Below are 27433 nucleotides of genomic sequence, written 5' to 3'. Positions count from 1 at the left end.
TTTTGTTGAGAACTTTTCCATACATGTTCATCAAGGAAATTGGTCTGTATTTCTCCTTTTTAGTGGGGTCTTTGTCTGGTTTAGGAATCAAGGTAGTGCTGGCCTTGTAGAATGAGTTTGGAAGTTGTCCTTCCATTTGTATTTTTGGAACAGCTTCAAAAGAATAGGTGTTAACTCTTCTTTAAATGTTTGGTAGAATTCCCCTGGTAAGCCATCCAGCCCTGGACTCTTGTTTGTTGGGAGATATTTTATTACTGGTTCAATTTCTTTACTGGTTATGGGTCTGTTCAAAATTTCTATTTCTTCCTGTTTTGGTAGTATATATGTTTCTAAGAATGTGTCCATTTCTTCCAGATTGCCCAATTTGTTGGCATATAATTGCTCATAATATTCTCTTAATATTGTTTGTATTTCTGTGGTGTTGATTATGATCTTTCCTCTTTCATTCATGATTTTATTTATCTGGGTCCTTTCCTTTTTCTTTTTGATCAGTCTGGCTAGGGCTTTATCAATTTTGTTAATTCTTTCAAAGATTCTGCTCCTGTTTTCATTGATCTTTTCTACTGTTTTTTGTGTTTTTTTTTTTTATTTCAATATCATTGATTTCTTCTCTAATTCTATTATTTCCCTTCTTTTGCTGGTTTGGGGATTTATTTACTGTTCTTTTTCCAGTTCATTTAGGTATAATGTTAGGTTGTATATTTGATACCTATTTTCCTTCGTTAGGAAGGCCTGGATTGCTATATAGTTCCCTCTTATGACCGCCTTTGCTGCATTCCAGAGGTTTGGGGCTGATGTGCTTTCATTTTCGTTAGCTTCCATGTACTTTTTAATTTCCTCTTTAATTTATTGGTTAACCCATTCATTCTTTAGTAGGATGTTCTTTAATCACCAAGTATTCATGGCCTTTCCAAATTTTATCTTGTGGTTGATTTTGAGTTTCATAGCCATGTGGTCCGAAAATATGCAAGGTATATTCTCTTTTTGTACTTGTTGAGGGCTGATTTGTGTCCCAGTATGTGATCTATTCTGGAGAATGTTCCATGTGCACTCAAGAAGAATATGTATTCTGCTGCTTTAGGATGAAATGTTCTGAATATATCTGTTAAGCCCATCCTGTCCAGTGTGTCATTCAAAGCTATTGGTTCCTTGTTCATTTTCTGTTCAGATGATCTTTCCATTGTTGTAAGTGGGGTGTTGAAGTCCCCTACTATTATGGTATTATTATCAGTGAGTTTCTTTATGTTTGTGATTTATTGATTTATAGATTTGGGTTCTTTCACATTGGGGGCATAAATATTTACAATTGTTAGATATTCTTGTGGATAGACCCCTTAATTATGATATAATGCCCTTCTTCATCTCTTGTTACAGTCTTTACTTATTTATTATTTATTTATTTAATGTTTATTTATTTTTTGAGAGAGAGGGAGACACAGAATCCGAAGCAAGCTTCAGGCTCTGAGCTGTCAGCACAGAGCCCGACGTGGGGCTCGAACCTGCAAGCTGTGAGATCATGACCTGAGCCAAAGTCAGACACTCAACTGACTGAGCCACCCAGGCGCCCCTACAGTCTTTGCTTTAAAATCTGGTTTGTCCAGGAGCGCCTGGGTGGCTCAGTCGGTTAGGCGTCTGACTTCGGCTCAGGTCATGATCTCACGGTTCGTGAGTTCAAGCCCCGCGTCGGGCTCTGTGCTGACAGCTCAGAGCCTGGAGCCTGTTTCAGATTCTGTGTCTCCCTCTCTCTCTCTGACTCTCCCCCGTTCATGCTCTGTCTCTCTCTGTCTCAAAAATAAACGTTAAAAAATTTTTTTTAAAAAATCTAGTTTGTCTGATATAAGGATGGCTACTCCAGCTGTCTTTTGACTACCATTAGCATGATAGATGATTCTCCATCCCCTTACTTTTAATCTTCAGGTGTCTTTAGGTCTAAAATGAGTCTCTTGTAAGCAGCATATAGATAGGTCTTTTTTTCTTATTTATTCTAATACCTCATGTCTTTTGATTGGAACATTTAGTCCATTGACATTTATAATGAGTACTGAAAAATATGATTTTCACACCATTGTGTTGCCTGTTGATTTGGTGTTTCTGGTGATGTTCACTGGTCCTTTCTAGTCTGTTGCTTTTGGTCTCTTTTGTTTTGTTTTGTCTTTTTTCCACTCAAAGGGTCCCCCTTAAAATTTCTTGCAGGGCTGGTTTAGTGATCACAAACTCCTTTAGTTTTTGTTTGTCTGGGAAACTCTTTTTTATTTCTCCTTCTATTATGAATGACAACCTTGCTGGATAAATATTTCTTGGCTGCATATTTTCTAGTTCAGCACATTGAATATGTCCTACCACTCTTTTCTGGCTTGCCAAGTTTCTGTGGATAGGTCTGCTGTGAACCTGATCTGTCTTCCCTTATAGGTTAAGGACTTTTTTTTTCCATTGCTGCTTTCATCATTATTTCCTTGTCTGTGTATTTTGTAAAGTGACTATGATATGCCTTGGTGATGGTGGGTTTTGTTGAATCTCTGTGATTCTTGGATTTTGATGTCTGTGTCCTTCCCCAGAATGGGAAAGTTTTCTACTATAATTTGCTCACATAAACCTTCTGCCCCCTTTCCTGTCTCTGCATCTTCTGGGACTCCTATGGTTTGGATGTTATTCCTTTTTAGTGAGTCACTGAGTTCTCTAAATCTTACATTGTGATTTTTTGCCTTTGTTTCCCTCTTTTTACTGCTTCATTATTCACCATAATTTTATCTTCTAAATCACTAATTTGCTGCTGTGCTGTGTCCATCCTTGCCATTGTGACATCATTCGAGATTGCATCTCAGTTATAGCATTTTTAATTTAGTCCTGACTAGATTTTATTTCTTCTATCTCCACATAAAAGGATTCTATGGTTTTTTCAACCTCAGCTAGTATTCTTATTATAGTGACCCTAAATTCTAGTTCAGACATCTTGGTTATGTCTATGTTGAGTAAGCCCCTGGCTGTCATTTCTTCCTGTTCTTTCTTTTGGGGTGAATTCCTTCATTTTTTCATTTTGGAGGAATAATTGGCAAAATAAAAAATTAAAATCAAAAAATTGAAAACAACACATAAAATCAAATAAAGAAAGCTAGATCCTAGGTATGTTTTGGTCTGGTTGTCAGAAGAATAGAGAAAAAATAGAATAGAGAAAAAAGAGAAAGGAAAGGAAAAAAAGGCAAGAAAAAAGTTTTAATTAAAAATTATTTATATAATAAAATAGAATCAAATGACATAAAAGAAAGTAAATGAAAGAATATAAAATTTAAAAAAATAAAAAAATTAAAGAAAAAATACATTTTTTTCTATTTCTGTATCCAAGAATGAGGAAGAAAAAAATCAATAAATAAAAAAACAATTTAAGCAAAAACAGAAGCAAAGAAAATGAACAAATAAATGAGCCAGCACACAGAATGAAACCTGAATTAAGTTACATCCAGTTTCCCCTAGAACTGAAACTGTGAAGCCCTGTATAGTCTGTACATTAGGCTGGTGGAGTGACTTGAGCTGGCCTTCTAGGTAATGTGCTTGGAGGATGCACCTGGGCTGGGCTTGGTGTATCTGCTCCGTTCTCCACTAGGTGGCACTGCTTAGCTTACTGGGGTGGATCAGTGTGTCATGTACACCAGAGAGGTGGAAATGGCTTCACTCAGCTCCCTAGTCTCTGGCACAGGAACTGCACTGTCACCGACTCACAATCAAGTACGTCTCCTTTCTCTCAGGCCTCTATCCACTCCCCGCCTCTACCATATATCCAAGCTGTGCACCTGCCAGGCAGCACCTCCCTCTAGAGTTTTATCTCAGATGGGGTTGTGTTTCAAAACCTCACACTTCAGAGACCCCCGCAGCTGGACCCATACTGACTCTCGCGCGTAGGGTTTTGCAGAGCAATGGGCCGGTGCTGGCTTCCCTCAAAAAATGTTCATGTGATCAGGCAGTGGCAGAGCTTCAGAGATTATGGCAATCCACAACACAGTTGGCACCAGGTTTCACTGCACTCTGGCGCCTTTGTCCCTATACCAGCAAACATGGCTGTTCTCTGGGGTCCACTGGGACCTTGGCCTGTGGGGAGCCTTATGACCTCTACCAAATGCATTCTAAATAGGGGAACTGCTTCTCCCCATGTGGCGCATGGATCCCTCAGACCCTGCTTCCTTCTCCAGGGGGTTCATCCTACTTCCTCACCAGAACACTGCCAGGCACAGAGGTCTAGAATTTCAGACTCTGTGCTCTGCTGTTTATAGAATCCTAGTGGTATTGAAACCCTTTCTTTTCCCCCTGTCAATGGTTTTAGGAAACAGATCTCTTGTTTAGTGCCCTGCTAGTATTTTCATTCTTTCTCTTTCTTTCTCTCCAGCTACTATCAGGGTGAGTGCTTTTCTTACATGATCCTTATACACCACACTCTCCCCCTTTCATTTTCTCTGTCCTCTCTCCATGAAATCAGTTCCCTACCCTTTGCAGCTTTTCTCTCCCCCAGTTTACCTCTCCATACCACGTCTCTGCCAAGTTCTGTGGCTCAAGTTATGTAGATTGTTGTGTTAATACTCAGATCAGTGTCCTAGGTGTTCAAAAGGGTTTGGTGCTGATCTAGATGCATTTCAGGGTCAAGACAAGCTCATCGTCTCCATGCTGCGCTTCCATCTTAACTCTGTCGGGAATGATTATTTTTTAAGTTTATTTACTTGAGAGAGAGAGAGAAAGAGTGAGGTAGGAGCAGAGAGAGAAGGAGAGAGAGAATCCCAAGCAGGCTCCACATTGTCAATGCAGAACCCAATGTGGAGCCTGAGCTTGTGAATCGTGAAATCATGACCTAAGCCTAAATCAAGTGTTGGACATTTAACTGACTGAGTCACCCAGGTACCCCCGGAATGATCTTTAATGTGCTAATATGTAAGTGCTGGATGAGCAAGTTTTTAAGGCATTTCCAATACTGAAATTCTGTGTTCATAGAAAAAAAAGTAACCATATATGTTGTATTAATTAATTTCCATTACATTTTATTTCATGACTTATAATCATAGCTCTGAAGAAATACTGACAGCAATAATAGATACTAATTGCTGAATGCTTGTTTGTACCAGGGTCTCTGTTAAGGGCTTTACAGATATTGTTTCATGTTATGCAACAGCCCTGATAGAGAGGTAGATATTATACCCATTCTATAGGTAAGAAAGCTGAGATTTGAAGAAGTAAGTGACTTTCCCAAGTTACTTAGGTATGACTGGTCAACTCAGGATTCAAACCCAGTTCTCTGTGATTCTATATATTCTCTTCCTTCTCACTTTTCCATGCTCCCTTTAGTGCACTTAGAAAAATCCAGAGGACAATTAGAATACTAAAAGATGTAAGAATTTGATGCTATACGGGAAAGGTCCAAGAAAGGGTGGTTCTCACATCAGACATCAAAATGTATTCCAGTAGATCAAAGACTAGGTGGCTAAAAATTAAACTCATTGTACTAGAAGAAAATATTTGAGTAATTTGTTAAATATATTGAAGAGGGGTAGATATAATACGAAACTCAAAAGCTGAAAAGGAAAGCATAGTGATAAATGTGACTATATAAAACATTTTAAACTTCTGTATGACAAGAAGCCATACCAGGGATATGTATAGCATACCAGGGAAAAGTTAACAGTTACAATGCAATGATACAAAATACAAATACCAAACTGAAAAGAATATTTGCAATATTTATCTGAGATGAAGCACTAATATTCTTAAGAGGCAGATAGATTTTTAAAAGAACAAACTACACAAATAAAAAATAGGTGAAATAAGTAAATGGTCATTTTATGCCAAAACAAATTTAAATAGCCAGCAAACATATAAAAAGATGCTTAACTTCATAATTGTAGACAGGCAAAACTTAAAAATGCAATTGTCTACATATTAGAATGACAAACGCCAAATGTTATGATATGTGCAATTTTTACAAGACTATGAAGAAAGTCAATCATATCTTATTTGTGGGAGTATAAATTTTTGGACACAACTTGGCAATAGCTATTACAATTTAGCACTCATACCCTTTATCCAAGAACTTTTTGTTACATACTATTTATTGCAGCATTGTTTATAACAGCAAAATACTGAAACAACCTAAGGGTCTATCAACCTTGTACTGGTAAAATAAATTTGTAATGAATAATAGAACACTTTATAACTATAAAAAGGGATGAGACAAGTATAGGAATATGTGAATGATGAAAGTTCTTTAAAATATATTAGTAAGTAGAAAAAATAAAGGTATAAAACTATGTGTAAAATACCTTATTTGTATAAAATTTTAAAATTATAACTTTATAAACCTGATTATATTAATAAGAAAAATAATTGGTAGTATATATAAGAAGCCATCAAAATGGATATCTTTAGAATAAAAGATGGGGCCACTTTATATCTATGCTTTTTGTATTGCTTTTTCATGTATGTGCATTATATACATACATTATTTTTTATATCAATATATTATTTGGGCAAAGAGATTCTCCCCTCCCCTTTTTTGCTTTCTTCATCAGTTTCTGTTTATTTAGTGAATAAATAATCATGTGAAAAATTAAGAACAAATTAAAAGAAACAAATAATGCATATACAATCTATGGACTATACTCAGAAAGTGTATTTCCAGGGAATTCATCCTTCAGAAACACCTTCATAAGTGTTTGCAGTAGCAGAAAGCTAGACACAGTCTCAACAACAATAGGGATCCTGTTGAAAAAAATGCTGGTCTCTCCATACCATGTATTGCTGGGCTCCTGTTAAAAAGGTAAAACAGCAGGAGCTGATATGGAAGATGTCCAAGATACATTGTTAAAAGCAAAACAGAAACAGTTTATAGATTATATATATGATATGATCCTACTCACTTAACTAAAAATGTGAAGACATATTACATATATAAAGAAAGAAATAGAAATAAGCCATGTGTGTGCATATACATATAGTAGACTTCTAAAAAGTATACCCAAGAAACTGCTAACATTGGTTACCTCTGGAACTGCAGATGTTAAGGGGAATTTTTTACTTTTCCTCAGATACCTTTCTGAAACATTAGAATTCATTTACCATGATCCTATATTATGTTTTAATAAGAAGTTAGCCTTAATTGTTTGACAAGAGATTATTTGGCCCAGGAAGTTTATGCATTCAGCTTCCTGTAGGCAGGGGCCTACATCTAACTACTTTTCCTGTCCTTTCGGCTGTCTGAGTCATAGTCTGACTCATCCATGCCTAGACAATCTCTGAAATGACTGTCATCTACTAACAAGTAAATCTGGAAATTCTATAGTTCAAAGGAGCTTTACACTCAAAGAGCCTCTCAGTCCTTTCCCTCCAAGGTAGGAGAATATTGAGGCTCAGGAGTTGAAAAGATAGTCACTCAGCTGGTGTGTGGCACTCAGGCGAAACCCAGATCAATGGACTTCTCTAGGTTACCATGTAATCAATGCATTCGGTAAGGATTTCACCAGAATAGAAAGCCAGGGAAGAGGCATGGAAAATTATAAAAGTGGTTAAGGAGGCTTCCACAAAGTTATTATGAGAGGGCTGGGATGGGGAATTAAAGATTACAGATATCCCATGGGGCACCTGGGTGGCTCATTCCATTAAGCATCTGACTCTCAGTTTTGGCTCAGGTCATGATCTCACAGTTTGTGAGTTTGAGCCCTGCATCAGGCTCCGCATAGAGAGTGCAGAGCTTGCTTGGGATTCTCTCTCTTTCCCTTTCTCTCTGCCCCTCCCCCACTTGCATGCTCTGTCTGTCTCTTTCAAAAATAAATAAATAAACCTAATAAAAAAAAAAAAGATTGCAAATATTCCAGACCCCAAGGGGAAACAGTGGCAACTCCCTATCCACCACCCAGTGTCATTGTCAAAGAGGATTGATGAGAGGCCAAATAAGATGTTATGTTTTACATGCAGATAAGTTGGTCAGGTTTTTTGTTTTTTTTTAATTTATTTTTTCTATTTTTTATGGTTGGTAACCAACTTCTCTGTAAATAAAAGGAAGCAGAATTCTGGCATCAACTGCATAAGAATAGCTCTGTGTATGTTAGAAAACTGGACTTTCTGTGTGTTCAGTTCAAGCAGAAAAGCTTCTTGGGGACTTGCCTTGTTCACCTTTGTTCTCCACCGATGATCCCTCTCCTGGGGCAGACACAGAGCCCTGTCGTTGGAAACCACTCAGTAATTATATTATGTTGACTTCGACTGAATTGATTTGAGAAAGATTTTAGCTTTTACTTCTCATTAAATTTGACTTCAGAATGATTTTTCCCTCTCGGCAGAGTTTTGTGCTTGTTTTTCAGATGTTCTGTTTTTCTTCTGGCGTCGGCCCCAAAATGGGAGTTAGCAACAGCAACATAAACTCCAGGCATTCTTTATTTCATTTTGTCAGAATTCATTCTGGAATTGTACATGAGAAATGGGGCAGTCGGGTTTATTTTGGAACAAGGCTCAGGGCTGTCTAACCAAGCTCAGAATGACAGGACCAGGCATATGACCAAAAAGAGGGATTTGGCAGGCAGCCAGCCCCATTTCATACAATCTACCCAGAACTTCTTCTGAATATATTAATCTGTCAGCGCATACTCATCTATGTACATTACATGTGTCTCTCTTTATTATCCTGTTTTTCCTCTAATTTTGAAGGCTCATATCCACCCCCGAAATCTAGGAAACTCACAGAGGCATATTAAATGCACATACTAAAATTCTTGTAGACATGCATAGACAGTTTCAGCCGAGTCAGACCATTCTATAAACGCCACAAGATGAAATTTCACATCTTTGCTAAATGAAAGTTGATAAGAGCCTGAAACTTGCTAAGTAACACTCAACTGCCTTGGTAGGACATTAGGGGTTTTGAGGTAGGTGACATAATCTTAGACAGCTTCTCAGTTTGGAGAAACATTTTTCAACTATCAGAATGATAGGCCTTATAAATACCCAAATTCTCTGGCTTCTTCTTCTAGGTGAATGGCATTGACCTCCGTGGAGCATCCCATGAGCAGGCCGCAGCTGCACTGAAGGGGGCTGGACAGACGGTGACGATTATAGCACAATACCAACCTGAAGGTCAGTGAGAAACCAAGCTTATAATGTTCTGATACGTTTCTGTGAGAATGTATACCCACATCTGGTAATCTGTATTAACCAGTCTATACCAACAAGGTTTTTTAAAACTCACCTATCCTGAAAAATGGGTGTTACATGTCCAGGGAATATGAGGCTTTATTACCCTTAATCTTCCAAGGAAAACATCAGTTAGAAAGTCCTCTTTGAAATATGAATTAAAAAAAAAAAAAAAAAAAAAAACTATCCTCAACTTTATTTATATTCTTATCTGTAGGCACTTTTGGTCAGCAATGGATAGTATAAAAACCATTAAGATGGACTAAGAATCAAACTGACATGAGACAGATTAACAGGAGAAAATGAAATTTAATAGCATATGTAAGGGGAATCCACACAGGCAGGGAAATTCCAAAGACAGGCAAAATGACATATATATATGTCATCCTGAACTGTGAAATGGGTGGGGTCTGGGACCTTAGAGGACAGGATTGTATTTCACAGGGCGATAAGAAGAACTGATATTTGGTAATTAGATATTTGTCCTGGCTATACATATACAGATGGATCACTCAGATAAAATTTATCTCTGCTAATAACCATTGTTCTGGGAAAGACCCCCCAGGTGAGATCCTTCTATGTAGTTATAGGAGGGACAAAAGTTTCTCTTGAGCCTTTAGGGTCTCAATTGCCTTCAGCTCAAAATCCACATACCAAAGTGGCATATTCAGTGGGGGCAAGGGGGTGGGAGTGGTTGTCCTGAATCCCTTCAGGAGCAAGGAGGACAGAGAGAACAGACCATGATCAGCATTCTCTCTCTGTGGCATTAACTTTTATTAACACTAACACGGCTTTTGGTTGTCCTTGATGTAGATTTTTGTGTGTGTGTACTCTCAGCTATAGTATAGCTTGTTTGCAATATGCTACTGTAAACCCTGAAACATGGTGAGATGTCATAAATTGGCTTAGCCAACTGAGACCTGATGAGATATCCTAAATTGCATTAGCCATACCCTGCTCTTTGGTTTGTTTCAACATCTGTTTCTGTGATCAGAGTGAGGCTCAATGAGACAACCGGGATGTTACCTATTGTGTGGTTGATATTTTAGCAAATTTGTATGTAGATTGCTCCTTTGTTAATGAAATGCAGTTAAGCACACCACAGTGGGCTAGACTTTTTACAAGAAAAAAAGAGGAATGTGCTTTCTGTCTTTAGGAAATGTAGTTAATTACCCTTGGCCCACATAGCTCTCAGAGAAGACTATTAAACAGATAAACATGGAAGTACAAGATGCCATTAAGGAAGAGCCTTTATGCCTGTGGGTATAAAGAGCTTCTTTGACCTTTTAAAGTGATTCTTTCTTAATGTCAGTTGGTCTATTGTTCTTTGGAAGACTGAGGTTTGTATCTTGCTTGTGAAGTCTTAGATTTTATTTACCATAATGGTGGCCAACCACATATTTCATGTGAGAATAAAGAAAACATTGTGCTATGTGTATTTTGGAGTGTTTCATTTATGTTGCCTGTCTTTAGAATTAGAATTTGCAATTAAGTTATAAAAATATATATTAAATGTTTTCTCCAATTGCCCTGGCCCAGATATGGACAGAGAATGGGGGAAGAGGAGATTTGTGATTATCAAAGATGGATGATGACAACACCAAGGGAAAATGTTCTTCCTGTACAGCTTTGAAAGTCTTTCTACTTAAAAATTAGTAAATGTGTCTTCTAATAGCAATAAATGGCTCCAGAAGTATCAGTTGTAAAACAGAAAATAAAAACATCTGGTTTAGCATAATTTGATGAACAAATTCTACTTCATATAGAGTAAGAACTTTTACATGGGACTTTTCCATTTTCTTTGTAGCTGTTTTCATTCAGTCTCAAACTGTATGCCCTTCACCACTACCTGGCACATGGCAATAAATACCCAGGCTGCTTTCCCATTTCTGAAAAATTTCATCTCAAACACGAATTACAACAATTAGAAGCTTTTGATAGTGAAGACAGCCATTCAAGTGACCTTGAACAGAGTGATTTTAAACTTTAAAGGTTACAGTAAAAGATAAGAATGTCATCATTCTATCAACTTTAATCTTCATCTTAAGCTTCCTTACAGCTTTTGTTTCCTTTAAGCAGTGTACTTAATTTGGATACTAGGCTGTGCATTGTGAAGATGTCTATTCAAAGCAAATCTTATAAATCATATAAACCAATTTTCAAAGTGCTTCTAAAGAAATGTGCAAATAAAAACAATCTTATTTCAAAATGCCAAAGTGCAGATAGGATTCACAGAATGACTTACCTATTTTAATAGTCTAACTGTATTGTAATTTTTCACAGCTTTAAATCAGTTGGAAATGGGGTAATGTAACATCAAGCAATCATTTTCCCCTCTTTCTAAATTTAATGTGTAACTGAGCCTTAATTTAACTATTATATGAAATGGAAAACTGATTGGATTATTGTTTAGATCATTTAGGAACATTTAAATTTTATGACATTTTTAGGAAATAATGAACAATTTGCCTTTAAAATAACAAGTAAAAAGAAGAGTATTCCATCAGAGTCCATTAGGAAATTCTCACCAGATCCCCTTCATTTGCACCAGGATTATGAGATGTCCATGCTAAGACAAATTTTATTTACATCTCTTTTGGTAGGTTCAAGAACCAGGCTTCCAGTAAATAAGTTTTTCAATTCAAAACATAAAATTGCTTTTGTCAGGAGTATACTAGATTCCTTGCTCAATGTTACCAGACATTCAGAAAATTTGGCCCTTCAGACTCATATCCCAAGTCTTTGTCTTTAAGAATTGTTTGTTTTTTATCTTACTGAGGAGAAAGAACTTAGATACATTTAACAGAAATCATTTTCTGATGACACAGAACCAAAATTGTATAATAATGACACCATCTCTAAGAATTATGGGATGTCAGACAAGGGCTAAACCTGCAGAAGCCAAAACAGTACAAGAGTACTTCATGGAAATGAGGAAATAGGGAAATGGAGCCAGACTCTTAAAAGTGGGTGAGATTTCTATTCTGAAGAGCAGGAAGAAAAAAAAAATATCTTGCTAAACTAAGTAAGATCATGAGCTCCATGTGTGCAGACACACAACCTATATTTTGTTCACTGACAAATCAATTTTCTATGTTATACTTGTTATTAGTGTTTCTTAAAGAGTTGCTGAGCTGATAAATAAAATTTACCTTTCTTTAATATTCAGTTTCTACTGAAGATGATTGAAGATTGGAGGAATGATTCAGTTTCACTACTTGCATTTTTTCATTTTGGCTTCAAAGCAGAAAATATGTGCCAAACCAGCATGTGTTGCAAAATATAAAACCATTTCCAAATCTGTTTTTCATAAGACTTAGCACATTTTTGAAATAATTATAAATAATTTATAATTATCATAATGTAACAATAAATGTCTTCCTTGGCAAGTTTTACTGTGCAGAGTAAGACCAAAGTTGGGGTAATTTAATCCCTGTTATCTAAATTACTCTATCCATCATCAAATCTTATCCAATGCCTAGTCCTAGGTAGTAGAATTAAAGCCAAATTTGAAGAGTCACATACAAACAATGTTTCTTTCTGGTGGTATGATTGTGGTTCATTTATACCAGCCTTTTTTAAAATCCATTTTCTATCACATGTTTACTTGGAAATTAACATGTATTATATTGATATTAGGAAGAAAATAATGAATTTTTTTCTTTATTTCTTTTTTTGAGAGGATCATTTATCTGATACTTAAAGAATAATCCTACTTTAGCAATATGGGAAGTTAATTCTTGTATAAAACTTCAATTGTCTATATTCAGTTAGTGAAGTTACTCCCATCACTACTTCAAAAAAGGAAACATAGTGTCTGCCCTCTCCCTGGCCCACATATATATACATGTATATCCCTTTCCCATCCCTTTATAGCCATCTTCCCCATTGCTTTCAGAATTATTATTCTAAAAAGATATTAGCCCAAGGTGCCTCTGCACAAACTCCATGCCCTTCACAGTATAGTCCCAGCCAACCTCCATGTTCCCTCCCCACTAACCCAACCATCACCCACCAGCATCATCTTTTATAGCCCTCCCACTGCTACACAGTACTGCTTTCTGCTCCCCACACTTGGTCCTGAACAGTTTCTGTGCCTTTGCTCGTGTGGGTTTCTCTCCCTGGAATTCCCTTTTCTCCCATTCTACCAATAGGATTCCTACTCATTTTGAGGGCCTGCACATGTCACTTCCACTATGAAGTCCTCTTTTATCTGCTAAGTCAGTGTTGATTGATTCAGTCTGTGAACTCTTTAGACCTGTATTCAGATAGTTTTTGTGTCCCTTAACATAATTTGTGCATTTCCCGACTCAAGTAAGCTTCTAGAGGGCGATAATTTATTTATCACTCATTTTATGTCAATATGAATTTGGCTATGCTGTATTAAAGAGTTATCAAATGGATCTCCATTTGTTTTAGAGGTGCAATATAATATTTTCATTGTGTTGGCAAATAATAGTAAGTGCTTAAGAAATATTTGTTGAATGAATATTGAATGAATGGCATGGGTTTTTTATATTAGTTACAGAAATGGTAAATGAATCCCCAGATTGGACATTTGACATTGATGCAGTTTTTATGTGATGCCTTTTTGTTCTTTTCCTAAAAAAAAATTCACCCTATTGGATGATCTCCCTTTCTCCTGCACTGCAGAAAACTACAGCTATTTTTCTATAATAGAACACAAGCAAAAATTATTAAAGCTCCAACATTTTTTAAAGTTCCAAAACTTGGGGTGCCTGGGTGGCTCAGTTAAGCATTCACCTTTGGTTCAGGTCATGATCTCGCAGTTAGTGAGTTCGAGCCCCATGTTGGGCTCTGTGCTGACAGCTTGGAGCCTGGAGCCTACTTCAGGTTTTGTGTCTTCCTCTCTCTCTGTGCCTCCCCTGCTTGAGTTCTCTGTCTCTCTCTCAAAAATAAACTTTTCAAAACAAAAAAATTCAAAAACTCAACTCTAACACCATTGATGAATTTTTAAAAGTCATTGATTATATCCTAATTATACATTGGTCAAAAAGGGTCTAACACAGCATTTCCCAAATCAGATAGGGGCAAATCTTTATAGCATTTGTTGCCTTCTCACTATATAATAATACCTAGATTTACTGTGGGATCACTGACTAGGGCTGAAATCGTAAGCTAGCTACCAGATATTCACTAGGAGAGCCAAGTGAACAGTATAAACTGTTGGATAAAGCACAAAATGGAAACCAACATATTCCTATGAAAGCTACCAATATCCTTTTGCCTTTAATCTGACTATTCAGGGCATTGTTTTGGACACAGAAAGGGTTTCACAAAGACCTGCAAGTAGGAAAGAGGTGATCAGTCAGCAAGGTCCCCATCAGTGAGCGGGGATTCGAGTAGACAGTAGAGGGGCTGAGTTTCTCCATCATTTAAGTTTTTATCCAAGTTGCAGTTAGTTAACATACAATTTAGTTTCTGGTATACAATATTGTGATTCAACACTTCCATATAACACCTGGTTATCCACCTTTTATTCTCTCATAGAATATTTGAGTTCCTGAAAGAAAAACCCAAAGAACAGAGTTAACTGTTCTCTGGAGACTTACAAATAGGGCCTGGTTTAGGGAATTGTGACTGAGTGGCTATGTGGTTCATTTAAACTTTAATTTGGTTAGTAGATATTTTTACTGAACACTTACTATGCTCTAGTCATTGTTTTTGGGAAAAGATAAAGCAGTGAACCAATAAGTCCTTCTCAAATAAATATTCAATTTGTCAGATGGTGATAAGTAATGTAAATAAATAGGAAGAAACGTGAAAATGATAGTAACAGAGAAATGTATGGTGAATATAGAAGGCCAAGCTAATCAGTTTATATTTCAGCAGAGACCTCAAAGAAATCTGAGAGGAAGCCATACAGGAATCGGGGGAAGAAATGAATTATTCTAGAGTCTTGGTCTGCCAACTCTGGTCTGTGAAGCAGCAGCATTGATAAAAACTGAGAGCTTGGTAGAAATGCACAATCTCAAGCTCTAATTCAGGCCTACTAAGTGAGAATCTACATTTTTTCAAGATCCATCGGTTATTTGTATGTACATTAGTTTGAGAAGCACTGCACTAGAATACTTGAGGACCCTGCAAAAATTGTGATTTGTTACTGTGGGATTGGACTCCCTCTACCTGGAGTACAAGGCAATGTCACATAAGGCTGCATCAGTAAGGTTGATTTCTGGCATGTGTTACTCAATGATTGGTCATGCATCAGTGGTTGTACTAGGGACAGGTCAGGCTGCAGGGAATCTAAGAAGTTCATGTGTCATTCACCTCTACCTTGCCTCTACCTTGCCTCTACCTCCCCTCTAAGTATAGATTATCAAGCAAATTCATAAGTCTTGCTAGAACTCCTCATCTCGTGAGACAATGAACCTTTTCAGGCTTCTTTCCCTTTCATTATGGCTTCTCTGCAAGAGAGTAAAGAAGCAGTGAGTTGGGATGAGGTAAGATTGAACTCTATCCTGATGGGCAACTTTGTGGATCAAAAGAAAGTTATTAAGGCATCACTATAAAGTTTCTTTAAGGAACTTATTATATTTTAAAGCAGAAGCTCATTTCAGTAATCTTTTTGTTCCTTTTAAATTATGAAACTAATTCAGAAGGAAAAGTACTCATTCTTTTCAGAATGAAGTGAAATTCTGATACTTTTCTGGTTTACTACTCTAAATGAAGTCACAAGCTTAAACCATAGTTGGACACCATCATCTATTTCTCTATAAGGTCAAAGATGTGGTGAAAACCTAAAATGAATATGTAATTTACTCTGAAAAACTATAGATACCTTCTGTACTTAAAGGTTGCCAGAAATGAAAGTATATACAACATCCAAGAAGCTTACTTAATTCAACCTAAATTTCTTTCTTAAAATCAATGTCTACATAAGTTTATACATATGAATGAGCAGCTGTGGCATGTTGAGATATTTTCTCAGTGCAAATAACTGCATCTTAAATACCCAGGCAATATTCATAAAGTCCAGGTGGAGGTCTTGGTCAGAAATTGCATCAGTATCATCAGGGAACATTCAGGATGAGCTTTGGAATGGAAAGTAATATGTAAGACTCTGGACTAGAAAGAGAAGACCAGTATTCTAGTCCTAACTCTACCCCTAACTGTGTGACCTCATGCTAGTTATTCATCTTTATGAGTTTTCATTTTCTCACTTAGAAAAGAAAAAGTTAGGATGAGTAAAATATTTTCAAAAGAAAGAACCCTCCAGTTACTGAATTCTAGATGAAAGACATGACCCCTCAAGTAATATAGAAGTATAAATCCCATTATTTGAAGATCTTGTTGCTAATAGTGCACCTTTGTTCTTTGCATTTTTTTGCATTCTTTAAGAAAAAACACAAAATCTGGTTAACTTGATGTATTCTGTGTAGTTTACCTAGAATCACTGAGAAATGGAAATTAAGAGTTGAAAAAATCCTTAATGATCACCTTGTCCAGCTTCACAGATGGGGGAACTGAGGCTCAGTCAACATCCACATAGGAAATTAATTCAGTATCTTAAAATTTGTCATAGATGCTAAAGTTGAGGCTAGCTAAAGTTGAGGCTAGCTCAACAACTAGTAAATTCCTAAATTCTTTTAATTTACTATAGTAGCTCATCATGGCTGATGACTTAACTAGCCCAAGGAATCTAATCCAATTAGATTATTATGAACAGAAGAGAGTTGAAAAATTCTTATGGAACCTCAGGGCTTTCTCATGCCCATAATTTCACTTTCATTGCTAGCTTATTACTCTTGTTAATTGTTCTTACTCATGTATCGCAATTGAATGATATATATAAGAGAGGTTTCAAAGTGTAAGCAATTACTGTTAATTTACAAAATAACCACAATCGGGGAGTATTGATACTTCAAGAAACAGCTCAAATATATTATGCTTTTTGCACCTGGGTGGCTCAGTCGGTTAACTGTCCAACTTCTGCTTAGGTCACGATCTTGTAGTTTGTGAGTTCGAACCCTGCATGGGGCTCTGTGCTGACAGCTCAGAGCCTGGAGCCTGCTTCAGATTCTGTGTCTCCCTCTCTCTCTACCCCGCCCCTGCTCACTCACACTCTGTCTCTCACTCTCTCTCAAAAACAAATAAGCATTAAATTTTTTTTTTAATATCTTATGCTTTTCCTCTTTCCTACCCTAACTTCTTCATGCAGCATCCTTCATCCATCTGTCCATCCATCCATCCATCATCAATCAGTTCATCCTTAGTGATATTCTGTATTGCCACATATCATCTCCAAATATGTTGCATTAAATCTGATTTAATTAATTTGATTCACATATTCTAATTTTTACCAAAATATTAGGAAGGAAGCTTACATACAACTTTATATCACTCTAGAATTTTTATTGCTTAGCTGTGTCTTTCTCCACAACTCTCTCTCATATGGGTACAGGCTCCACCAACACGTTCTGCCTCCTCCTGCAACTAGAAATCTCCCAGGATGTCCCTTTACTTATGTATCTTTTTCCTACCCTTCTCCCAGTTGCTTTTTTAACTCCCCAACCTCCAACTAAAACATAACATCACAGAATATAACAGAAAAGATGATTCATGCAAACAGAGTCTGCAGATTTATGGGAGGTTCTCTCTCAGTGATTAATGATGCTGCATATCTTTCTCCATGCTTATACCCCGGTTTGGACGTAGAGTAATGTAATGGGGACAAAGTGAGATACCACTTCCTGACTCAAAAAATTCTTTTGACCTAATTATTTATCCTGGGAATCCAGTGTTTCAAACTCTTATCAGAGGGGCTAAAAATATTTACAAAGCTGATATATGTCATTTCCCTTCCTGTTATACCATCTCTGCCCATAATTAAACATACTGATCTTTGGGTGTCTCATCTTGTGATTTTATAATATTTTGAAGGACCCTTGGCATCCAGTGACATAATGCACTCACTCACTAATACTGAAAGAGGCTAAATAAATCTGTGCTAGAGACATTTTGACAACCAAAAAGATCTCTTAGATCCATCCCTTGAATTAGCAGCACCCAGATCAAATACATGGAAATAAAGGGTCCTAATCATATTCTTGACTATACAAGTATTACCAGATGAACACAGATCCTCCACTGATAAGGAGTTTCAGGACATTAGAGAACTGTTAAAGAATGTTCCACAGAGACAAGCAGAAGAGGAATGCTGGCTAAAACATCTAAAATACCTACTAACCTTACTCCATATTCTCAGTAAAGAATGTAGTTCACCTCCACATTTGTTTGGAAATCCCAGTATATAAGCCAACCCTCAAATTTACTAATGAGTAATGAGACATTTTTCTTGTTACTTCCCTGACTCTACAGCCAATGCTTTTTAACCACGCCCAAGCCACATCACTTTCTAAACAGTGATGCTCTGTTTTGTTCATTAAGATGGTTAGAGAGATTATTTTTAAGGCTCTTTCTGGCTGACATTCTATGAAATTAGAATATGTCATTAAGGAACAATTATTGCAAGCAGGTAATTTTGAGTGTTCTCATTTTATTCCTCACATGTTAAACACATGGAAATTCTGCTTTCACCCACTTGGTGGGAAGGGGAGAGAGATCTATATCTGTGGAAATTGCTCTCTCTGTGTTTAAAAGAATTTGAACCCCCCAATAGTGGCTTTAAATTCAATTCAAGTAGAAACACTTGTTACTTGTTGGGGCTTTCAAGATTAACAATTTATTATATATGACCTCTTCATTTACAGACACATTATAGCCTAAATCTTAATCAGTTTCATAAAGTAAAGTAAATGTAACTACCAAGTTGAGAAACAGATTTATTGGGGGTAAAAAGAAATAATATGAGGAAAAATCATTTTTGATAAATTCAAAAGCTGAATTCTGAATTTAATTCTCAGAATCACAAGTAGTAGCAACTACAGAATGGGAAAGCCAAACCCAGGAAACATAAAGTATACATCTTTAATGTATATATACATTCCTAATAGATTGCTATTAGGAATATATAGAGAGATTCCTAATCCAAATAGGATTCCTGGTAGACTCATTGACTAAGCTATAAAAGAAAAGTATTCAAATTGTACTTTGGTTCAAGATAATCTTGTTTTACTCACTCTGTTTTCTCATATTCATGTTTCCACAGCTAAGGGTAATTTATTTCCTTAATAAGAGTTGCTGACACGTTGGGGACATAAAGCAAAGGCAGAACAAAAATTCCTTCAGTCAGTCTTCATTCAGCTGATATTTATTAAATGCTTCTAGTGAGTGACACACTGACCTGGACATTGGAGATAGAATGATGAACAAATTATGCATGACCCTTTCCCTGATATACCTACAGTTAGCAGAATAAAATCACACCAGTGGTTCATACAAGCTCAGGTGAGTGCTCCAGAAAAAGAAAAGGACTTAGATCTAGACTCTCAGAGTCTACATATTCACGTATATTCTTAGAGTGTACCGAGCCAGACCAAACCAAAATAGACTAAAAACTCTGACCTAGATAGAGGCTTAAGAAGGAAATTATTTCCCAAGGAAATAATATTTTCATGAATTTGAAGGGTAAGTAGGCATTAATTTGTCAAAGCAGAGCAGAAGAAGCAGTTGTAAGGAAGAGGAGGGAAACGTATGTGAGAAAGTGGGAGAAATACCATGCGTAAGGAAGTGAAAGAGGGAGGCGTAGGCAGACTATGGAGGACTGGTATTTGGTTCTTTCTCCTGAAAGCAACAGTGTTGAAAAGTATTAAGCCAGAGGCTGGCAGGATCAGATTTTTTCTTCTAAAAAAAAAAAAAAAAATAGCTCTGACTGCTGAAAAGAGAATAGGCCAGAAAGTGCCAAAGATGCTGGGAAAGACCCAGTTAAAAAGTGCTCATCTGGGTAAAATGGTGGTGGTTGGCTTAGAAGTAGTGGCAGAATTGGTGGAGAGGAGCAGACACACTCAGGGGGGAAATGGGGGGAAAGTTGGTGATAAAGTCAACAGCCTTACATGTTGGCTTATTAAAATATATAAATTCACCGATTTCATTAAAATATGGCACAGCATTATTGACAATTACAAGACAAATAAACCCATCAGGGAAAAGCATGTTTTATTCAGCTTATACCTTAGTCCCTAATATGGGCCTAGTTCATAGTAGGCATTCAATATGAAATTTTTTCATATGAAAAATTTTCAAATTTTCGTAAATATAAAAAATAAAAGAATGATGCCAATGAATAAATATATCTATTCTATAGGAACTCTCTCTTCACGTTTTTTATTTTAGCTAAGGCAGAACAAAATATAGATGTCAGAAAAAGAAAGACAGGGAGTTGGTAGCAAGAGAGAGAATAATTAAGACTAGTATGGAGCAGTCACCATATGTCTGATGACATTCTAAAATCTCTGCATATGTTTACACATTTAGATTTCTCAAAAACTTATGATATAGGTTCCATTGCATCACCCATTTGCTCATTTACAGATGAGAAAACTGGGACTCAGAAAGCGTAAGTAGTTTTCCCAAGATCAGACAACTAACCAGTAGAGTAAAGCAAGGAGTCATTCTCAGGCAGAAAGATTCCAGAACAGCCATTGCACTAGACTACTTCTCAAAGGAGAAAGAAAAGGAGAGAAAAAGGGAGGCAATGGAGGGGATATGCAGAATCTAATAAAGGGAAAATGCCATGTACCCAGAGAGAGAGAGGACAGAGGTACAGAAGGGACAAAAGAGTCAGATGGGGAAATAGTGATAAGCTAGGCAAGGTCAGCCGACAGGCAGATCAGAGAGACTCTAGTAATGAGATGTGATCAAGAAGGGAGACAGGCCAATATTGGGTTGTCATAGGCCATAGGCCCGGGAGCAGAGCAAGGCTAGTTGGGTGAATTCCCTTTTTTTTTAAGTTTGTGGTGTTGTTCTTTTCAAAATATGGGGCAGTTGGGGGCCTGCATTTCAGTTCTGAGAATAGGTGTGGCCCCAAACTGGTACAAAGGCAGGTGGAAGGCTCACTATTTACTACATTTTGAGGTCTTAAGTGAGTGATAACCTCTCTGAGCCTGAAATTCTTCACCTATAACATAGAGATAATCATATTTACCTTCCAAAGTTTCTGGGAGAATTGGAGAAAATAGATGTAGAGTGTCTAAAATATATAAGGTCGTCAATAAATGACAGCTAGTATCACAACCCCTCAGCAAGCTTATTTGAATAAACAGTGCTCTCCGCACCCCCACCCCCCACATCCCACCCCTGACTCTAATCAGACATTTGCATTATACTTAGAACTACCTAAGAACAGACAGGATCAAAGAGCTTCACAGAGTTTGGTAAGCAGTAGTTGTTAAGAGTTCCTATTTTGAAATCAGATATAGTTCAAATTCCAGCTCTACCATTAACAGCTCTATAACCTTGAACAAATTACTTCACCTCTTGGAATAGCATTCTTTATCTGTAAAATAAAAACTCATACCTTTCTCTTGGCACAATTTTGCAGATTAAGTAAATCAGTGCATGTAAAATGCTAAACACAGTTCCTGACAAATAGCACATCATCAGTGAGTGGTATATCATTATTATGGTAATTATCAGAAAGACCAGAAAGTCTACAATATATGGTTATTATGTGGAGAAAGAGAGACAGAGAGACAGAGAGAGAGAGAGATGGAGGGAGAAGTGGACCCAGAGTGGGAAAGAAAGTTTCAAAAGCCCTTGGGAGTCTGTGGATACAGGTTTTTAAGAGATTTCATGTGGAAATTTATATGGAAATAACTTCCTATGTGGGCATGTCAAATAAATTGTCCTCAGCAGAGTCCTGGGGTCCAGTGACAAAATGGCAGGAACAGAGGGTGGCGGGTGCCAGAAGAAACAGGCTGGGCCCTGGTCTCAATCCCCCTCCACCCAGAGCAGACTTTATTTGTTTTTCATGTTTGGTGTTGGATACATGAAATCTGTCACCAAAAAAACAGTTTTAAGCTGTTTAAGCAGAAGGCAAAAAAAGCTGTTAGAATGAAGGTATGTGTATGGTTAGGATCCAGAAGAGCTATAATCTCACTTAATTTTCCACTAGAATGTGGACTCCACCAGAGCATCAAGTGTTACCTGTTTTGCTTAATGCTTTGTCCCCAAGGCCTAGAATGGTGCCTGGCATATAGTAGGTATTCAGTAAACATTTGTGCATGAATGAACGAATAAGCTGAACAAATGTTCATGCCTTGCAATCGCTCTTGAGCTGCAGTGGCAGAGCAAATTCACTCCCACTGAGATGCCTGTTGGGAGTCACGTTAGATAACTAGAGCTCCCATGCATTGATTTTCCATGCTGAAAACATAATTGATCTATGAAAGTAGATTATGTGGTCCCAACATTGATTTTGGCATTGCTGCTGACCAGGCTGCCCAAGACAAAAATGCTCTTTTCCTTTGGTTATTTGGTATTTGAAAGCAAAAAATTAAGCACTCAAATAGGCATTACTCCAATGAATCTCATACTGGTTTTGAGCATTTTTGTAAGTCTTAGAAACATAAAATCAAATATAAAATATTAACCAGCACACATTTAAGACTTTTCCATTTACAAAGAGCTTTCACATATGTTTCTCATGCAATCTACACAACAACTCCAAGAGGTGAATAGAGTGGTAATATCATCACTCTAATTTCATAGGTAACAAATGTGAAGCTTGGTGAATTTAAGTAACTTGCCAAGGTCATGCTTGTCATAAGTGAGCTGAACTTGTACGCAGGTCCTCTGATTCTGTTTCTAATGCTTCATAGTGTTCTTCAGATGTTCTTTAGCATCATACTGTTTTATAATTCTTTTATCCAAATAAGGATACTTGAATCAATCTAGAATTATCAGGATTTCTGATAAACACATTTTGAGAAAACATATTCATGTTTGTGTGATGGGTGAATGTTTGATGACGTGTCATTTTAACTTTGTTTTGTAATAGTAATATAATTACATGGATTCAAAAATCAAAATAGTATTAAAAGGTATACACTGAGAAGTCTTACTTCTACTCATTTCCTCTCAACCACTCAACCTCATTTCCTCTTGCCCTTCTAGGCAGCCATTTAATTAATGAGCAATTTTTTTAAATACAAACAAACTGAAACCATAAAGGAATATAGTTAAATCCTATTTGCAGGTTTTAAAGGAGAAAAAAAAAATTCCTAATAGGAGAATGCATAATAGCCTGAAGAGTTAAGGAACAAAACATTGTTCTTTTTGAGTTGGGCAACATTTATATCTGCTCCTCATGCCTTAATTAATTTATTTTTTTTAAAGTAAGCTCTATGTGGGGCTTGAACTCACTACTCTGAGAGTAAGCGTCTCCTGCTCTACAGACTGAACCAACCAGGCACCACTATTTCTCACGCCTTAAGATATTTTCCCAGTACAGAAATAATTTTATAAATACTAGATTTTCTTTCAATGTGACTATCATAATACCCAATGTGCTATGTAAATTGCCAAGGATCACAAGTTCCAAAAGAAACCTTCATGTAATTGTTCTTTATTAACTGGTATGTTTTTTTTCCTAGAAAAATTTGGAGTACTTAATATACTTTAAAGAGGTCACTGGAGTCTGAAGGGATCTATAATCAAGGTTAAAGCCACCCTATTGCCTTGGAAATATGTGCAAGAATTACCTAGTTTCATATAATAGATATCTTCATATAAAGATATTTGTAATCTTTCTTGATTTTGTAATAGGGAATACATAAATTCCTCTTTAAGGTCACTCAGAAGATTCTTTTATAAGGTGATTGATTTCTTAGTTATGTAAATAATCATACCCTACTTTATCCAAATTTTAAATATTTTTGTTTTCTTTTACATATATGCATTTCTTAAAAACAGGTATCATTTATCATGGGAGATTCTTCTGGGAAGAAAATGGAGGAATGTTAGAGTTCTAGTAACAACCCCCAATGTTATAACTTAGCAATAAGCAGCAGAAACACAAAGTGTATTTAAAAGAAACACAATTATCTATAAAACTGAAGAGAAATAGTTCTTCTGGGGAACTATTAGTGAGAAATAATGAAAGTGGAATGTTTACACAAACATCATCAAAACACAGGGGATTCAGTCCAAAGAGATGAAGCTGTGAAGATTTTTGGGGGGAGTGGTGTCAGGGAGGTCATGGCAGGGAGAATGTGCAGAGAAAACTGCTAAGGAAAAGCAAATATTTTCAACCCTCTTCCAGATTCAGGAGAAAACATTCCCAAATAGTCTTCTGATGAAGGAATATTTAATCTTCTTATTGGAAGCAAAGAAAGAGGATTTTCTTGTCGATCTTTTATTTGATCATTCTGTGATTATTGATGACATTGATACATTAGGTATGCATTATTGTAGTTCTTTTCTCTGAGATGTGAAATTTCTCTCGCAATTTGTGTTTTCTCATTGCAATGCTATAGCTTTGTGTTTCCTAATTATAAAGTAAAAAAGTAAAAATTTACAGTGAGCCTGAGACTCTAGAACAAACCACAAATAAGATACAAATAAAATATCTGAGGAAAATCACGTCTCCAGCTACACCTCTCCTTATACTTTATATTCTACTGACATCAAATTGCAAAGTCACCTAACAGGCCTTGATGTTTCATCCTCTGTGACTTAGTTTCTGTCTTCCCAGAATTCCCTTCTTCCTCTGTGTACTTGACAAACTCTTCTATCAAAGAACAAGCTAGAGATCATCTCCTCCAGGAAGCCTTCCTGGCTGCACCACTGCATCCCCAGTAGAATACCACTGCTTCCTCCGTGCCAGCTCAGTGTCTAATATTGTTGCATTTTTTCCCTCAATCTTGTAATTCAAGTAAACAAACATCCAGTCTCTCCACAGAGTATGAGTTTCATGGGGGAAGGGAGTGAACATAGTAGACAGTCAATAAATGTTTGATGAATGACTCAGTCAATCAGTAAAGATTTGGGTGCTAGTGAGAATCTTGAAAATGGGTTGGGACATGTGGAGAGGCTGATACTATTTCTAAATGATAATAAAATGATGATAATAAAAATACATGATAAATGTTAGATGGAGGCAAAAGAGGGTTCTTGCTTTATACTATCCTGAAATGTTCACATATGTTAAGGAATGAACTTGTTCAAAGGACTCAGAAAATCACAGGTAAACATGAAGACAGTAGGTAACCACATCTTGGGGTGGGGGGGGGGGGTGGCAACAGTAAGATCTCAGTTACTGCCCTCTCCTTTTCCCCACTTCTTTAGAAAGGAGAAAAAGTTCATGGTTATACAACTAGTATAAGCCAAGTTCATGAATTTGATAGCACTTTTTCTTCAAAGCCTCATTAAATGTGTTATATGTTTAGTCTTAGAATCTGTGGAGCTACATTGTTCTAAGCCCTGGGGCTTTAGAACTCTCCTTTGCTCTAAAAGAGCACTTTTCCTAAATCTAGCAAGATGGCTGCTTAATAAAATACACCAAGTGTCTGAGCAATTGAAGGAAGAGAGTGGTGATTATGGTTTAAAACTGGATATAAAAAGAAAGCAGATTACCACTGAAGTGAGGATTTCTGCATGTCATTTGGTTTAAATGGAACTGTGATTAGGAAGAGGAGAAAGACATCTGAAAAGGTCATTACAAAAAATAGTAACAGTTTTGAATTTCAACTAAATGGATAAAATTTGGGACATCACAAATGGAAGTAGTTTCTAAAGCTCTCTACACAAAGCATTTAATGTAAAAAGTACAAATGCCATAGAAAAGTATATGTAACCTCTAAAGAGCAACATAGTTGGTTGATAATGAATTCTATCTGAATAAAATAACATCTGGTGTGTATAAAATATGTAGTTAACATAATGAACAACTTAGTTTTAGGTAGCAGCAAAACAGGCATAATTATTTAAAAGGAAAAAATGAATTCATCAGTAAATATGAATTATCTTTCTGGCCACAAACATGAGATTATGGATATAATAGACTTAATCACCAAGCCACTAGAAAATAAATATTTGGAAAAAATAAAACTTACTTCTTATAAAGAGAGACAGACAGATGTTTGAGGACAGAGCAGAAGTCTTACATGTTCCTGGTACTTGCTAGCTACCTAATCTTGTGAAAGTTATTTAGCCTCTCTGACCTTTAGATCCTTCAACTGTGAAAAGGAGTTAATAATGCATTCTTTATATGGTAATTTGATGAATACATCATAATCATAATTCCTGGCTCATAGAAAGTGCTCAGTAAATGTTAACTACTAAAATAATGAAAACTAATGATGTAAAGTGCCCAGTATATGCCAAGCACTGTTCTAAGTGCTTTCCCTATATAACCATATAATCCCTAAAGCAAGCTTCTGAGGTCAGGGCTATGATTGTTCCCATTTTACAGATGAAGAAACCAAGGCACAGAAAGACTAAAATGACTTGGATCACACAGCAAGGTAGTGTTGGAGCTGTGATTCAACCCCTGGTCTGACTGTACTGTCCCTGTTCTTGGCCATGATAGCACGCTACTAAAACAATAGCTTGTTTAAATTTCTCCATAGCACTTATCAATCTTATTTGTTTGCTTATGGTATTCTCCCATTTGAAAATAGGCTCCATGAAAATAAGAACCTTGACTGCTTTATTTTATTAGTTTATCTTCAGCAACCAGAACAGTGTTAGGCACAGAATAGGTATTCAACAGTAGTATTTATAGCACATTGAATTATAATTGTATTTACTATAAATAAAGAAGAATGTTGGGAAATTATAGAAGATGATGAAAGAGTCAAAAGGAAATATGTGTCAGAAAGTAAGGTTCTAAAAAAGAATATGCAGCATCATTGCTAGTAATGAATCAGAAACACTCCCCAAAATTACCAGTGACAGTTTATTTACAAAATAGAGCCTTGGCAAAATACATAGCACATATGTTTTCCCTCAATTGTTGATAACAGAATTAAAGACAGGCACAGTTTGGTTTTTCCTCATTTTTCAAACTGATAAGAAGAAAGAACACAATCCAGCATTGCCATGGAACACAAAGAAATACCAGACACAAACAGGATTGATTACCTCATAATTCATTGCAAAAAAAAACCAAACAAACCGACAACAACATTCAGTAAAATCTGCTGAGATTAATCCTAATACCCATTTTGTTTATAAAAAGAAAATATGATAATAGCATTTGCCACCATCCAGATACCGAGGAAAGCGAAATAGACTTTATATACTACCAAATGGCCTCAAGATTCCACATGGGCTTACTTGTCATTTATTGCTCACATCTGCAGCCCAGGCAAACCTGCTCTATCACTTCAGAGTGTGTATTTCAATCATAATT

The 27433-nt window shown here is 36.5% G+C and overlaps 1 protein-coding gene across 28 annotated transcripts in view; it reads left to right on the top strand.

Moving 5' to 3' along the window:
* DLG2 (discs large MAGUK scaffold protein 2) overlaps positions 1 to 27433 on the top strand; it is a 2072859-nt gene that overhangs the window by 1763116 nt on the left and 282310 nt on the right. For all 28 annotated transcript variants that reach the window (XM_019450186.2, XM_019450181.2, XM_019450179.2 and 25 more), the window contains one exon: positions 8997 to 9099. In XM_019450186.2, the coding sequence (XP_019305731.2) occupies positions 8997 to 9099 (103 nt within the window). The remainder of the gene's footprint in view (positions 1 to 8996; positions 9100 to 27433) is intronic.

The sequence above is a fragment of the Panthera pardus genome, unplaced genomic scaffold (genome assembly GCF_024362965.1).
Source record: "Panthera pardus isolate Hobbes unplaced genomic scaffold, ASM2436296v1 HiC_scaffold_12, whole genome shotgun sequence".
In the NCBI taxonomy this organism is placed as follows: Eukaryota; Metazoa; Chordata; class Mammalia; order Carnivora; family Felidae; genus Panthera; species Panthera pardus.
This window is presented reverse-complemented; position numbering and strand designations above follow the sequence as displayed.